Here is a 16,842-nt window from a genome sequence, read left to right on the forward strand (position 1 = left end):
CTCATCTCGTGGCCTCAGCATGCCCCGCCCCTCCTCACCTCGTGGCCTCCGCATGCCCCGCCCCCTCCTAGGCTTGGAACACCTGAGGCGCAGGAAGTGCAAGGCCATCGGCCGTCCATGGGCTTGAGGTGCCACCATGGACACGTCACCTGCATCCCCAGAGCCCTTCCTGGCCACCCCACAGGCTGAGGTGCTGGAGGAGCTGCTTCAGGCACAGCTGGGGCCTCTGCCCCGGATTGCCGCCATCTGTAGGCTCAAGCGGCTGCCCTCAGGCGGCTACTCCACCACAGACGACCTGCATCTGGTGTTGGAGCGCAGGCGCGTGGCCAATGCCAAAGAGCGCGAGCGGGTGAGGACCCAGGTCCACCTTACTCCCACTGCCATGCTAGTTAGCGGGTGAGGACCCAGGGCCACCTTACTCCCACTGCCATGCTAGTTAGCGGGTGAGGACCCAGGGCCACCTCACTCCCACTGCCATGCTAGCGGGGACTCAATATCCGACCCCTGTGCATTTTCTCTCTGCCCTCCTGGGTGACATCGTCTTCGCGAGGCTTGGCTCAGGTCCCCAGGGGCCAGGTTACACTGTACCTTCATGCGGCTGCGCACTAAGGGGCGTGGGAGTGGCTGTTTCACCGGCTGGGCCTCCTGGATGGTGCTGTTTTTTGTTTGTTGTTGTTTTTTAATTATTTTAAGTTATGTTCTGTGTGCATCTCGTGTGGATATGTGCACCTGAGTACAGGGGCTGGAGAGGGCCTTGGAGCTGGAGTTACAAATAGTTGTGAGCTGGCTGAGGTGGGTGGTAGAAACTGAACTCAGGTCTTCTGCGAGAGCAGTACAGCCTCTTAATTACTGAACCACCTCTCCAGCCCTCCTGGAAGCTACTTAAAGGCTGCTTGCCTGTCTGTTCTTATGGAGGAGTACGATTATGAAGAGAACAATTGAATGGAGGACAATTTCATGGAGTGGATTCTTTCCTTCAATCTTATATGAGATTTGGTGATCAAACTGAAGCTGTTAGATTTTACAGCGAGCACTTTTACCACGGAGCCATCTTCCCCTACTTCCATAAATTGTTTAAAAAAAAAAATGATGATCTCCCCCATAGCAGAACTCCGATTTATGGTGGGTTGTGATTAGAGCAGCATCTGCTGGTAGGTTTTAGTATCTCGGCCAAAACTTTGGGTCTGATTGTAGCAAAGGCACCCCTGGAACTGGAACTGAAGAGGGAGAGTGAAGAGCTCCTTCAGGCCTAGTACTTATTCCCAAACCTCTCAGCCAACCACCTCAGGAGTAAGGGTCCAGAAATGCAGCAGGGAAAAGACCGACCGTGTGGGGCGGAAGACTTAACAGAGGTTGAGGAGAGAATGGCTAAGAATGGAAAAGGACCCTTTTGCTAGTAGACACTGGGAAAAGAACCCCACCGTGATGTCAAGGCTGCACTCTATATATTTTAAACTTCCATTTAAAGAGCACAGTGGACGTGCACCTTCATCACCTCTTCTGCCGTTTGGAGAAATGTCTTGAAAGCAAAGGCATCAGTGAATCACCCTGTCTTTGTTTTCCAGATAAAAAATCTCAACCGAGGCTTTGCCAAGCTCAAGGCTCTGGTGCCGTTTCTACCACAGAGCAGGAAGCCCAGTAAAGTTGATATCCTTAAAGGTGCCACGGAATACATACAGATACTTGGCTGTGTTCTGGAAGGAGCGAAGGCCTCAGAGGTAAGTGGTTAAGAATTTAAAATAAAGCTGTGTGTGAGGTCTTACACCCAGGAGCCTGAGATAGGGGCCCTGCTATAAGGTCAAAGCTTTCTATACTATAGAGGGAGACCTTGTCTCAAAAAAAAAAAAAATTTAGAACAGTGGTGGCCACCATTTTCTCAGCTATTTCTATATCCCAGGTGCCATGCTAAGCAATTTACAGAAAATGATTAATGTTTGTTTTTATTTGATCCAAACTTGGAGAAATCAAATATAGATTGTAGTCACTTAGCTCAGGACTGGCTTTTTACCCAGACCTGATCATCTGTCTGTGGTCTCCCCGGCACTGATTAGGACCCTTGGATCTTTAAGGACACTGGTGGCTGGAACACCAGGAGAGGCTCCCATCAAAGTGCTGTGGTGGCTCTTTCCTGCGAGATTAGCCACTAGACAGGATAGAAAGGGGCTGTGTGAGTATCTGCTGACCATGTTTAATAAGCCATGAGGCAGCAGGGTGCCACTATCAGAAGGGCCGGTCAGCCGGGAAGCACCCTGAAGGCAGAAGGTAGCTTTGACTGGCTTGTGGTCTGCCTCATGGACAGGCCTGCAGGTCCATCTGTCACCAGAGAAGGTAAGGTATGCTGAGACAAAGGGCCTTACATCAAAGCCTGAAGAGATGCTATTAGCCATAGGAAAGTCACTAGGGAAGAAAAGAACCCAGGAGCACAAGATGAGGCATAAAACTAAGGGGTGAATCTTGAAAAACAGGGGTGATGAGCATCAAAGATACTACAGAGACTGGGAAGCTGATGGTGGGGAGAAGCCAGACCTAGCCCTTGGAAGGTGGAAAGGAAATAAGCCGCATATCAGCTCTTGGGAGGTGGAGGGGCCATCCATGGTCAGGAAGTATTTGAGTTCAAGCAAACTTCAAATCTGTCTGTCCTGGCAGAGAGGATTGGAGAGTAGAGGTCAAAGCAAACAAGATAGAGTGGAAACATTTTCTAAGTGCAGAAGAGGGGAGGCTTATAGATGGGAGGAACATTCTGGAAATGTAAGTGTTGTAGAATTAGAAGGTTTTGGTGGGGAGTTTTTGGGGTCTACAAGTCTTACTCAGGTGTCTGCTGGGAAGGAAGATGCTTTGACACTGTGGGCATGGGTTATTCTCTTGGCCACAATGGAGAAAGCACAGTGAGAGTGTTTGTGCCCTGCACTAGTTTTTTGTCATTGACACAAGCCAGAGTCATCTGAGAGGAGGGACTCCCATTTAAGAAAGTGCTTCCATAAGATCACACTGTAGGCAAGTCTTGATTTATGTGGGGTACTCAGCCTGCTGTGAGCATTGCTTCCCCCACCACACTCCTAGGCAAGTGTTCTCGGGCTGAGCGTGCCAGTTAGGCAATGATCCTCTGTGGCTTCTGCTTCAGTTCCTGCCCCGAGTTCCTTCAGTGATGGAGTGTTACTTGAAAGTTATAGAGTTTTTCCTGCCTTTGATTGTGGCATTTTATCATACAGCAATTGAAACCCTAAGACAGGCACACATAGCTGGCTATCTTAATTTTCACTGGTGTGTTTTGCTTTTGTTTTGAGACAGGCTAGCCTCAAACTTGTGATTTTTTTTTTTTCTTCCTCAGCCCTTGTCATGCTGGGATAACAGGCACAAGCCAAGACCAATTCTCCCTTGCATGTTAACTGCATAACTGAAGTGCTGTGTTTTGTGCTGCATTCCTTGCAAACTATGGGTTCTGTCCACACATTGTGCTACATGCACTCTGCCCTTGCATAGCATTGGGGATTAGAGAGCAGCGTCACCTGATGGGCTTCTTCTCTTAGCATGAGCATTATTTTTTTTTTTACCCATGAAATGAAACCTTCCACATTAGGAGTTTAGAATGTGTTGATTTAAATCTTAAAATGTCTGACTGACATGTTATACTGTTTGACCATCATTACATTCTCTAGAGACAAGGCCCCGAGGAGCAGACCCACAGTGGTAGACCCTCTGACACTCATGTGTCCTCGACTAGAGAGCTCTTGGGAAATGCTACCCAACTTACCAGCTGTGCCAGTGGCTTGAAGAAAGAAGAGGAGGGGCCTTGGGCATACAGTGGCCATAGTGAGCCATTGTACAACTACCAGCAGAGCACAGTACCCGAGACTAGGAGTTACTTCATTCAATAGGAGTCTGATGAAAGATTCCTTCTAAGAAAGTCATGTATAAGTTGAAAAGCTCAAAAAGCATTGCCAAGATGACTATTTTTCATGTAAAATATGATTAAAATGAAATGATATGGGAAAAGAGTTTCCTTGCTTGGAGATGATTGTGTTCCCCAATCAATCAGTAGGCACATGGGGAGAGGGGTTTCCCACAGAGCCACACAGCCCACATTCGAGGCTTGTTTCTCCTTTGTTAAAGAGTTTCTCCTTTGTTAAAGAGTGTGTGCACCTGTGTGCACAGAGACCAGAAGAGGGCATCAGATATCCTTGACATAGGATTACAGGGGTGGTTAGCAATCTTGCCAGCTCCTGTAGCTTATTTCTTTCACACTCTTTTTGTTTGTTTGTTTGTTTTGTTTTTTGAGACAGGGTTTCTCTGTATAGCCCTGGCTGTCCTGGAACTCACTCTGTAGACCAGGCTGGCCTCGAACTCAGAAATCCGCCTGCCTCTGCCTCCCAAGTGCTGGGGTTAAAGGCGTGCGCCACCACTGCCCTGCTCTTTCACACTCTTATTCAACATATCAGAAGGCTTTCTGGATTCATGTCCCTTGAGGTGATATTGATAGGCTGCTTCGTTTTGGTTTGTCTGTGCTATAAAGCATCTAACCCATGCCCCGTGACAAATATTGCTGAGATAAGAATGGCTTATCACTGACTGAGCCAAGACTACCAGCACCAGCATGTGGCTCAGTGATATGCAGGGGTGTCGAGATGCAGTGCAGCTAAATGGCAGTTAAAAGTGAGCCTGGAGGCAGACTGCTGAGGTTCAAATGTTTGTTGTCATTTGCTAGCAGCATGACCTTGCATCAACTTCTGAACTGATCCCTAGTGGCTCTACATGTAGAAGAGAAGTAATAATTCTATCTATCTTGTATTCAGACTAACAGGGAGATTCAGAAGATGTAATGTGTCTGGCACCATTGACTAACTTGGGAGGCTAGTATCCACTTAGCATGGCCTTTGCTTGCTCCACCAAGCCACAGGAAGCCCAGCTCTATAGGAAGCGCCAGGGCTCTGCTCTAAAAGTGCTGTGTGCCTCCTGTCTACTCAGCTGATCATGGCTTCCATTCTGATTGGCTTTCTAAAGACTTCCTGGATGGATGGATGTTTCTAGTATGGCCACTTGAAATAAAAACATTCTTTTGGAGCTGAAGAGGTTGTTCAGTGGTTAGAGCACTAGTTGCTCTCCCAGAGGACCTAGGTTCAGTTCCCAGCATCCACATGGTGATTCACAATCACATGTAACTCCAGTTCCAAGGGGGATCTGATGCTGTCTTATGGCCTCCATAGGTGCTGCACACATATATTACCCATGCATAACTTGCAGGCAAACACTCATACACAGACAATAAAATTAACACCCTCTTGCAAGTACACATTAGGGGATGATTCCTGTTGTCCTGTAAGAGTAGGATGGTCATGGTTGAGCCTGAAAGGGAGGGAAGAGTGCCCCCTGCTGGGCCATCCCCCTACCTAAGCTAACAAGCACAATGCTCTCCAGGTGCATACAGGTAGGTACAGGGTACCAAGGCAAGACTTGAATGTATGTTTAGTTCTCCTTGGACCTTGTTAGGTGGGGGACATTCTGACATTTTTGTGCCATTCTTCTAGTCCTTTGGGCCTGGGTCAGACAGGACTCTGGATAGTGGCAGAGCAGGCTGGGCTCAGCAACAACACAGCAAATGTATGTGGATGACGTTCTTATTTTCTTTCCTTTTCTTTTTCTTTTTTTAAAAAATTTATTTATTTATTATTATAAATGAGTACACTGTAGCTGTCTTCAGATGCACCAGAAGAGGGCGTCAGATTTCATTATGGGTGGTTGTGAGCCACCATGTGGTTGCTGGGATTTGAACACCTTCAGAAGAGCAGTCAGTGCTCTTACCCACTGAGCCATCTCACCATCCCGAGAAAATATCCTTATTTTCTAAGGATAACAGTTCCTGAATTTTCTTCAGAAAAAGGAACAAGACTTATTTTTCTGAGTTTATTCATTGGTTTTTGTTTGGTTTGCTTGAGATAAGATCTTCTAGTGCAGCCCAGGCTGACCTCAGACTCTGTATCCTCCTGTCTCAGCCTCCTGAGTTCTGAAATTTCAAATGCATGTCATCATGCCCAGCACTGTTAGGTTTTCTAAGCTAAACAAGAACATGCCACTTTTGTGAACAAAGACCATGCCACATATTTGAGATTTTCCTTCACTGGGCTTGTGGCTTCTGTCAGCGTTGAGGCTTGTAAGTAGCACTGCTTTTGTATAGGCACATTTTTTTTTTTTGTTTTTTGTTTTTTGTTTTTTTTGAGACAGGATTTCTCTGTATAGCCCTGGCTGTCTTAGAACTCACTCTGTAGACCAGGTTGGCCTTGAACTCAGAGATCCTCCTGCCTCTGCCTCCCAAGTGCCCACCACCGCCCAGCATTTTTTTTTAAAGATTCATTTATTATTATAATTAAGTACACTGTAGCTGTCTCCAGACACACCAGAAGAGGGCGTCAGATCTCATTACGGGTGGTTGTGAGCCACCATGTGGTTGCTGGGATTTGAACTCATGACCTTCGGAAGAGCAGTCGGTGTTCTTACCCGCTGAGCCATCTCTCCAACCCTGTATAGGCACATTCTTAGGATTCACTCATCTTATTAACTTATTAGCCACTGGTATTTAAAAGAGGTTTTGTCTGTAGACAGGATTGCATGCAGTCCAGGTTGGCCTTGAACTTTTGGTAGCCTTCCCTCACTACCTGAACATGGTCATTACAGACATGTACCAGCACATCCAGCTTACGCAATGCAAGAGTCAAACTGGGGGCATGGTCGGCAGGCACTGTACTGTGGGCTCCCCACAGTCTGTATGTCTCCACCCCCAATGCTGGCTGCTGGGGACTCTAAATCAAGTCCTCATGTTTGCAAAGCAAGCACACTTGCCTACTGGGTCACCTTCCCAGCCCCTAAAGCTAGCTTTTATTTGACCACAAGATGCTTAGAAGGTTTCAGCCCAGTTTATTCAAAGTTCTAGAATATTGCCTAGGTACCCTGACTGAACACATTTTCTGGCAGCCATCAAGGCTGTCTAGCAGGAAGTATTCCTTCAGAGGGCTCAGAATGTAGGTTGTGGCCTTGCCATCACACCTAGCACTGCTAGATCTTTTAGGCTAACCAAGAGCACACCACTTCTGTCAACCTTTGTGTTGTGTAGGTAGCACTCCTCTTCTTGCCTTTCCAGAGGATCTGGAGAGTAAAATTCCTGGGGCTGACAGTGATGGCATTTGAGGGGATTTAGAGACGGGATTAGAGAGGTCTATGCAAGATCAGCAACATTCCTGGGAAGCAGGATCCAGAATGCAGCCTGTGAGCCCATGGAGTTGGGGGTAGGGGGAGATAGCATTTTTAGCTTCTGAGACTGGAGCAGTTTTCCTGGGGACTAAAGCCACTCATGTGGACAGAGCAGGGCACGAGCAGTGAGAAGCCATGCACCTGGTCTGAGTAGGAATTGGGTTGATTTCAAGGTTCAGGAGAGATTTATTTGCAGTGTTTCTTGTGTGTGGAAGTTGGCATCACACTGATGGCAGTGTGGCAGCTGTCTTGCTGCTGTTTGTCATTTGCGGTAGTGGTTGAAAATCTTAACAGCAGACATGGCTCCAAATCACATTCAGACTTGGCCTTTTCTCAGGAAAATTCCCACTTTCGGTTTTGGTGTGCAGTGGCAAATTGCTATAATGGTGGATGGTTGTGTCTGAGCATAAACTGGCACAAGCTCAGGAAGCACCCGCGGTAGAACAGGAGAGACCCAGTGACCTGGGAGACGCAGGTGACTGCTGGGAGACCTTGTAGAAGGTGCCTCTTGGAGCCTTTCTGATGTTCAGGGGTGAGAAGCTGGATGCCCTGAAGATGGCTGCTGGACACCAAGTCGGGGAACAGTGGATGTGGGACTCTGCAGCGGTTATCTGTTCTCATATGAGTGATAAGCTTCAGAGCTACCTTAGAGCAACACGTTCGATTCCTTACAGTCTCTGTGGGTCACTGTTGAGTGTGGATGTAGTGTCACCTGGTCCTCTGCTTCCAGGTCTCATGGCTTTAGCCGGGAACAACACTCATGTGAAGGCTCCATTGAGAGAAGATCTGACTTGACACACACACGTGGTTGTTGGCAGAATTAATTTCCTCTAGGACTTTTGGAGTAAGGGTTTCTGCCAATAACTGATGCCCATGCCTGGTGCCAGGCAGGCCTTCCCAATATGTCTACCTAACAAAAGTGCACGTGCTAGGAAGGCAACCAAGAGAGTCTGCCGCAAGAGAAGACTCCTATGACTGGAACCACAGACAGTGTCTGTCTGTAGTGGTTGGTATTTTGTCAACATGACACAAGTTAGAGTCATTTAGGAAGAGGTACCCTCAGTTGAGAAAAGCCCCCACCAGATTGGCCTGTGGGCCTTTTTTTTTTAGATTAGTAAGTGTTGTAGGAGGACCCAGCTCACTAGGCATGCTGTCTGGGGTGGTATAAGAATGCAGGCTGAGCAAGCCACGGGAAACAAGCAGGTAAGCAGTGCTTTTCCATGGCCTTTGCATTGGTTCTGCCTCCAGGTTCCTATTTTGAGTTCCTGCCCTGACTTCCCTGGTCAAGGTGTTTTATACAACAATAGAAACCCTAAGACAGGGCACTGCTGGCTGGTTTTGTGTGTCAACTTGACATAAGCTAGAGTTATCAGAGAGGAAGGAACCTCAGCTGAGGAAATGCCTTCATGAGGTCCAGCCTTAAAGCATTTTCTCAATTAGTGATGAGTGGAAGAAGGGCTCAGCTCATGGTGGGTGGTGTCATCCCTGGGTTGGTAGCCCTGGGTTGTATAAATGAACAGACTGAGCAAGCCATCTGAAGCAAGCCAGTAAGTAGCACCCCTCCATAGTTCCTGCCCAGTTTGAGTTCCTGCCCTGACTTTCTTCAATGATGAGCGCAATATGGAAGTATAAGCCAAATAAACCCCTTTCTCTCCAACTTGCTTTTTGGTCATGATGTTCCATCGAAGCAATAGAAACTCTTAAGACTGACAACATTCCACTATCTTAGCTGAAAAGTTCGGTTAGAGGAAAGTCAGTTCTGCCAACAGCTCAGGATGAATCCCAGGAGGATAGGGACCCTTGAGGCCGTCTTAGAAGCTTCATAACAAAGTGCTGGGCACCTGCTGCCTGCTGTCTCCTCTCCCTATAGCCACTGCTGACAGAGACACTCAAAAGACTTGGAGCTGAGAAATTATCTGGTTGCAAATCTGAAAATCAGAAAGCCAACTTTTATTTTTTTATTTTTAAACCTTTTTAAAGATTTATTTATTTATTTTATGTGTATGAGTACACTGTAGCTGTACAGATAGTTGTAAGCCTTCTTATGTGGTTGTTGGGAATTAAATTCAGGCCCTCTGTTCACTCTGGTCAACCCTGCTCACACCAGCCCAAAGATTTATTTATTATTATATATAAGTGCACTGTTGCTGTCTTCTGACATACCAGAAGAGGGTGTCAGATCTCATTATGGGTGGTTGTGAGCCACCATGTGGTTGCTGGGATTTGAACTCAGGACCTTCAGAAGAGCCGTCAGTGCTCTTACCCCCTGAGCCATCTCACCAGCCCCCAAAATCAACTTTTAAAGTGCACCTGTGCCCCTGGGGTTTCCAGAGTTCTTCTGTCCCTGGCCAAGAAGGGCCAGGCATTGTTGGGCTTTCAGGGTGACAGCTGGCACCACCATCAATATTTATGTGTGATTGAGATTTAACATGGGTTTGGAATTGAGTGAGCGGAAATACCTGCAACATCAGTGGGATTTCACAGGATGCTAATGCAAAATTTATGTATTTCCTGCTTCCTATCAGACATTTGAACAAGTCCAAAGCCTTTGGAGAAGAGGGCCACATTTGATTTTTTTTTTTTTTTTTTGCCCTGCTTTGGAAATGCTGTGGTGGCTTGGGAGGAGGTCACTTTCTGAGTGAGTTAAGGAGAGCCAGTCTCCACTTTGTTCTGCCACCTCTGCTTTTGGAAGAGGTGTGGACTTGCACTTGATATGCAGCCCAGGCTTGTCTCAGACATGCGGTTTCAATCCTTCAGCAATCCATCTGCTTCTGCCTCCGGAGTGCTTGGATTACAGACGTGATCTGCAATAGCCAACTTCTAGTTCTGCTTCAGAGCACCTGTTCTTGTTCCTGTGGAAAGCAGAGGCCATCACAAGCTCGGGGCCAGGGTGCTTAGCTTAGAGCCTGGCACCGTCATGTACTAGCTGTGTGGTCTTGGATAAGTTACCTATCTACTCTGTTTCAGTTTCTCCAGTGAGAAGGAGATGATAATACTGCCCACCTCTTGGAGGCCTTTTGAGGACTGGGTGAGGAAGATGTTGCATGAAGCCTTCGGACAGTGCTGGGGGCCAAGGAGGGTCTGCTGTTAGTTTGGGGAAACCAGTGCCCTAAAGAGAAAGAGTTCAATGAAATGGAGTTGGCTTGAGAGTGTTTAGGAAATGGTCCTTGATTCCCTGTTTAGGAAAGGAGCCTGCCTTACCTACCATTTCATGGAATTCTAAAAAGGGGCTCCCAGATTCCCCCAAGTTCTGACAGGGAGCACTGCTTCATGCTCCTTGGTTGTGGGACTTTGGACATAGGTACTAGAGAGGCAAGAGTTCACCCTTGTGGTTTGTTCTGCTGTCAGATTTCAGCATAGAGTTAGAGAGAACATGACTACATCTGAGGAAGACATGGAAATGTGTGAGAAGCTGTGGAGGTGGAGAAGGTGTGGGGATCATGGTGTGGGTTTTGGGTGAACTGCAAAGAAACAGACATCCTAGCATCTGAGCGGTATGCCTGTGGCTGCTCTGGGCTTGTGGTGGTGAATCTTTCCAGATTGCAGCAGTAGCAATTTGTTGAGAGACTTTTCATGTTAATAGTCTCCACCCACCCCACCTCTCTACTACTGAGTATTTGGACCTTATGCATATCAAGCAAGCACTCTACCACTGGGCTAGCCCTAGAAAGGCCGTTCTCACAAGCCTGTATGCAAAGGAATCATCAGAGTACTTGTTTAAAATATTTGAAGGAGCTAGCTCGGTGAACGTTCTGTTTCACTGTAGTGCTCTGTGACAAGCACCATAGCCAAAGCTACTCGGGAAGGAGGAAAGGGTTTATCTGACCTTCCAGGTCACAGTCTATGAGAGAAGTTAGGGGAGGGACTAAAGCAGGAACTTGAAGGAGAAACCATGGAGAAAGGTTGCTGAATGGTTCAGTCAGGCTCATACTTAATAGCTGGCTTTCTTCTATAGGTCAGGGTCACCTGTCTAGAGAAATGTGCTGGCTACAATGGGCTGGGGCTTCCCATACCAATTAACAATCAAGACAATCACCCCATGGACATGCCCACAGGCCAATCTGATCTGGACAGTTCTTCAATTGAGGCCTTCCTTTCAGAAGACTCTAGACTCTAGTCTAGAAGACTCAACCTGTGGGTTGCATATCAGATATTTACATTATGACTCATAACAATAACAAAATTACAGTTATAAAGTAGCAACAAAATGATTTCATGGTTGGGGGTCACCATAACATGAACTGTATTAAGGGGTCACTGTAGCATTAGGATGCTTGAGAACCATTGTTTTTAGATTGTGTCAAAATCTAAAGTGGGCAAGTGAGATGCTTGCTGGGCAAGCATGAGAACCTAATCCCCAGCAGGGTGTAAAAGCCAAGCACAGCAGCACATGTTTCCATGTCTGTCCTACTGGTTGGCCAGTCAGCCAGGCCAAGATGGCAATTTCCATATTCAGTGAAAGATGCTGTAAAATAAGGTGGAATGTGATAGGAACACCGGAGGTCAACTTCTGGCCTCTGTACATACATGTACTCATGTGCACATACACACATGCCCCCACGAATGTGTACACACACATGTCCATTCCTGGGCCAGTTTCAGAGATTTGGGTACTATCTAACTGTGTTGGAACCCAAAGGGTTGCTGTTGGGAATGTCAGAAGAGCAGGGCTCTTCTTCAGTGGCCAGAGGTCTTTCTGGAGGCTGAGCATTTTGACAGGCATATTTCCTAGAGCTTTGGGAGTGACTGACATGGAGTTGGAGGAAGCAGGATGGAGGTGTAAGGCCCCCGACTGCCAGCAACATCCTGCTTTCCAAGGGCTAGGCTTTGATGAATCCTGTCACAACCATTAGAAAAGGTCCAGGTGACAAATACATTAGATTCAGGTCATTTTTCCAGTAGAGAACAGGCTAGAAGTGTTAGGTGGGATCCTCAAGGTCACAAGGCTGGGTAGTGACACATCCTGAAGATTGATCCTGATTCCCTACTCTGCCACTGTCTCCAAGGGTAGGGGGTAGGGTAGAGAAGTAACACGGGGCCAGAGGAAGCAGAGGCAGTCTAGGTTACAGGAGTGAGCCCCTAGCCTAGTTGAAGATGGGGTCAGAATTAGAATCAGGGTCATCTATCTGGTTTGGAGTTTAGTCATCCAGCTGTCACTAGTTAGCAGCAATGAAAGTTACCTCTCAAAGGCAAGATGTCCCGAGAGCATAAATAAAAATAAAATACACCCCGAGTGTAAACTCAGAGCAGAGCGTGTCTTACTGGGAGTTCTCCTGAGGGGCAGGTCCTGCCTTTGGCCCAGGCTGCTGCAGGGCGCGGGCGGGGACGCTGCAGCAAGCCGGGCTCTGGAGGGGGCGCTGCGCACTCGCCCGGCCCTTTGTCATCGCGCACTGCTGGGAGCTCACTCTTCTTCCAGCCTCCCGCGGGCTCTGGACTTGACTCTGACTGCAGCGCCCGCCTCCGGGACAAGGATCTAGGGCCTTTGTCCCGAGCTGCAGCTGCGGGATGCGCGGGAAGCACCACGCAGCGGAATAGCTGTGAGTCCGGGAAGCGGATCCCAGAATCGAGGAGCTGGGTGAATTTGGGGATGGATGCGAGACCGCCGAGTACGAGGTAGGGCACTAAAGAAGGAGCAGGGTGGGCGCCAGGGCAGGCGGATCCCCAGGGTGCTGGAGCCACAGAATGACTGCGAGCTCAGCTTCAGCCTGGGAGTGGCTGCGCCCGCGCAGGAGCGGACGCCTGGGTACACCTGCGGCTCTGCGGCTCTGTCACATTGAGCTCTGGAGATGGGCCTGCGCGCGGACGTGGGGCTTTCAGGGTCTGTGATGCCTGCTACACCGAGAAGGTGTAGTCTCCTTGGAGAGCCAGCCGGGCCGCCGCCCTGCGGGATCCACGAGGGATGTGTGCCTGCCCAGCTAGGCGCACTGGGGTCCAGATTCACAGGATGCGCCTCCCTGGCTGAATGCAATGGGGCTGGCAGGGCAGATGCGCAATATGGGAGATTGATACTTGGGCACCCAGGTTTTGGGCTTTTATGTTATCCTAAAGCTTTTGTGGGTGGAGTAGAGGAGGCTTCTGTCCCTGAGGAGGTGCTACCAGCTAGTTCATCTTTAGTGCCCACCTTTTCTTTCTCTTGTGTCTCCTCCCCTCCCCTTCTGCATCCCAGGGAGGAGCAGAGAAGGCCATTCTGGGTCCGGGGTCCAGAAGGCAGGGGTCCAGCAGTTGTTTTGAAATCACAACCACAGCCTGCCAGGTGTTGGGGGAAGGGAGAGCAGGGCAGGGCAGGGCAGGGCAGGCTGCTTTAGGATGCCAGTCAGGCCTGCAACGGGCCTATTGTCTGGCTCTTCAGGCTCCTTCCTTTCCTACCCTCCATCTCCATCCTCTGCCAGAAGTGAATAGATAAACTTACAGAAAGCAAGCCTCACCCACACTCTTTCAAATTCTTTAAAAAATTGTCTTGATGACACACAAATCATCACCACCTCTCTTCATGCCCACTCCTCTGGCAATTTGTTATGAAGAGCTAAGTGTCTCAAATAAGCTTATAAATAATAGAAATCAAACCTCAGGTTTCTGAGTGGACATTTCTGACTAACGGGTAAGAAAGGGCTAGTTCTCCATCCTTGCTAGAGCAAAGGACAGGGAGAGAGTGGCCCAGCTCCTTTCACTGCATTGGGGCTGGCTGAACCTGTCGTGTGTTTAACTTGTGCTTTGAACCGTCATTGCATGAGCAGTATTTAAAAGTTATGTTTCACTCATGGAAAGAATACCTAGCCCAACACTTGGAATAAAGGTGCTTGAAACGAGTATGGACGTAGAAAACAACCAAAGTGTCAGACTTGCAATACCCCTTCCTACTAGTGTGAGGATAACATGTCAGAAATTATAGCTGATGATGGGGGTAGGTCTGTTGAGGAATTTTGCTCTTTTCAAATCATTACTTTGTGGTGCTGGAGATGGAACCCTTGAGCACACTATGCAGGTGCTCTACCACTGAGCTGCACCCACAGTTGTGTCTGCCTTTTGTCCTTTGTTATGTAAAGTGGACAGATGTCTCTTAGTACCCGTGGCCCAGGACCTTGGCTAGCCCCCTCTGTTTTCCCTACCTACAAGTAGTAACAATCTCTTCACTGTGAAAGGGGCGCACTACTTTTTGAAAGCCCACAGACTAATCATTTTTTTTTATTCAAAATCTACAACAGTTTTGTTGCCATCCCAGGTTCTCTTTTTGTCCATCCAGATACCCAGTCTCATTAGAAGTGAGCTTGTCCCAAACACATTTCCAAACCATGTATGGATGCTGTTAGTCCCCAGGTTCTGGGCGTGAGGTGGAACTCACTTTAAACATTACTATACTGTTGGAGACAGCAAAACTCAGCTTCTTAAATTTTTTTTTTTCTTGGATAAGTTTTCAACATGTACCCTAGGCTGGCCTCAAATTCATCATCCTCCTGCCTCAGTTTTCTGAGTGATAGGATGTCAGCACCATGAGGCTCAGATAAATGACAGCTCTTCTAAAAGTGTACAGATGGTCAAATGTGTGTGTGTTGGCAGAGGATTTGTAAGGTTTTAAATATATATGTGACATGGAAAAGTATATTTATTTAACTCCTACCTTGTTTCACAAGGGATTTGAGTCAGTTTACAAGGATCCATAAAATGTAACAAGGTAACCTAGTATAGAAAAAGGAAGCAGGATAGAATTAAAGGCAGTTGAGGAACCTTCCAGAAACCTGGGGAAGGTAGCTGACCAGCCCAGATGTCTGTGTTTTATTTGTAAACATTCACTCATTGTTGATTCAGTAAATATTCATAAGAAGCTACTAGATACCTGATTTGATAGGAAGTTCTGGAAACAAAGAGGTGTGACATAGATGGCCAAGGACTCCACCCTGTTAGCATTACATGACAAAAGCAAGAAGCCATAGTCACAGAGGAATCTCTCAAATGCATCATTACAATTTGTGATAAGAATTGTCCTAGAAAAACATAACTCACCATTCATCCAGAACATAAAACAGGGCAACTTCTATAAAGAAGCAGGGGAGCAAGGTGCTTCCTGTACTCCCGGACAGGAAGACCCCATTCTTAGACACAGCATGTGGGATGAAGCTTTCCACTCTCTCCTTGTCAGGCACAGGATGAGCTTCGTTGGCTTTATCTGACCTCATGATCTTTCACGCTCCTGGGGCTCTGAGGTTATAGACATGTCCAGGGACCTGTGTAGTCTCTAAAATGAATCACTTCATCCTAGTGATAATTTTAGCTAATGAATAATGAGAAGTGTGTTCCAGATTGTTTTGGGGCTGGGCTTTGGTTTTGTCAGAACAGGGCACAGGCCTGATGAGTCAGAGCATGGATGAAGGGAAGGGAACTTGAGTAGAATGCACAGGGGAGAAAGAGGCTGCTCTACACAGGGCATAGATTGTCCAGGCTCAGAGGATCAGCTCCTGATGACTACTGCCAATGGGAAGGAATGAGATGGTTATGCCAAGTGCACCAGCATGAGCCAGCTTGGAAGCACTTGTTAGTAGCAGCTGCCGCAGTAAGAATGTGATGTAGCCGTTGTACCTGTTGATTTCCAAATAACTGGACTAGATTGTCATTACTGCAGATAGACTGACTTCCATTAACTGCCTCCACTCAGGCAAGTGGGTGTGGTGGTGAAGGTGGTCAAACTTACTATCATAAGAGTTTAGGCCAGTTAATTTGTCTCTTTGTTCTCCAGAAGTCTCTGATTACAGCTAGAGATGTATGATGTTACTTTCCTAAGAACAGAGGAGATTTACACCTGGCAGTCTTGGGACACAGATTGACATTCTTTATATGTAAGCAGTGACTATTTTTGTTACTGTAAAATGAACCAGCAGCCAGTTTATGTAGGCACTCCAGGGGTGGCTTGGTGGCAGAATTTTAAATTATATCTGATTATCTTCAAGTGGCTGTGTGTTCTGGGGCTATTAGCATTGTTTTGTCAGCATGCTGAGAGCCATGCCTGAGCTGCCCTTGCCACAGTCAAGTGCAGAAAATGATGGTGAGGACAGAAATGACCTGAGGCATCATTTCCCCATCGTTTTGCTTTTTGAGACCTTTTGTAGCACTAATCCACCTCTGAGGCTGGCCTAGAGCCACTGTGTGGCCCATGTTAGCCTCAACCATTCAGTCCTTGAGTCTGGGATTACAGGTTTGAGCCACCATGCCCACCTTTCCATTGTTAAAACCAGAAGAACAGTGCTTTAGTTCTCACCAAGGCGCTAGTACTCAAAATCCCATGGTGTGTGAGACTACTTAAAATGTATTATTGTATTGTTTGTTTGTTTTCTTTTCTTGAGACACAGTTCCCCTGCATGGTAGCCTAGGCTGGCCTGAAGCTTACTGACATGAACAACAGGGTGATCTCAAACTCATAGCAATCCTCCTGCTTCTGCTTCCCAAATGTAGGGACTATAGGCATGAGCCATCACACCTGTCTTGCTTTGGCATTAAAATTTTTGTTACATATATTTAGTGTGTCCATGTGTTTATGTATGTGTCAGTGTGCACAGGTGCCACAGTGCACATGCCTAGGTTAGAGAACAGCTAGTGGGAGTCAGTTCTCTTTTG

At 47.4% G+C, this 16,842-nt stretch overlaps 2 protein-coding genes across 3 annotated transcripts in view; both read left to right on the forward strand.

The window, feature by feature from the left end:
- The window catches only part of Figla (folliculogenesis specific bHLH transcription factor), a 20,412-nt gene extending 16,417 nt beyond the window's left edge, over positions 1-3,995 (forward strand). For both annotated transcript variants that reach the window (XM_031382405.1, XM_031382406.1), the window contains 3 exons: positions 72-349; positions 1,566-1,718; positions 3,657-3,995. In XM_031382405.1, coding sequence (XP_031238265.1) covers positions 137-349; positions 1,566-1,718; positions 3,657-3,875 — 585 coding nt within the window. In that variant the 5' untranslated portion in view covers positions 72-136 and the 3' untranslated portion in view covers positions 3,876-3,995. The remainder of the gene's footprint in view (positions 1-71; positions 350-1,565; positions 1,719-3,656) is intronic.
- An 8,604-nt stretch (positions 3,996-12,599) lies between these two features.
- The window catches only part of Add2 (adducin 2), a 99,954-nt gene continuing 95,711 nt past the window's right edge, over positions 12,600-16,842 (forward strand). The window contains exon 1 of the mRNA XM_031382408.1: positions 12,600-12,852. The gene's annotated coding sequence lies outside the window, so the exon portion shown is untranslated. The remainder of the gene's footprint in view (positions 12,853-16,842) is intronic.

This window comes from Mastomys coucha, unplaced genomic scaffold (assembly GCF_008632895.1).
Source record: "Mastomys coucha isolate ucsf_1 unplaced genomic scaffold, UCSF_Mcou_1 pScaffold20, whole genome shotgun sequence".
Taxonomy (NCBI): Eukaryota; Metazoa; Chordata; class Mammalia; order Rodentia; family Muridae; genus Mastomys; species Mastomys coucha.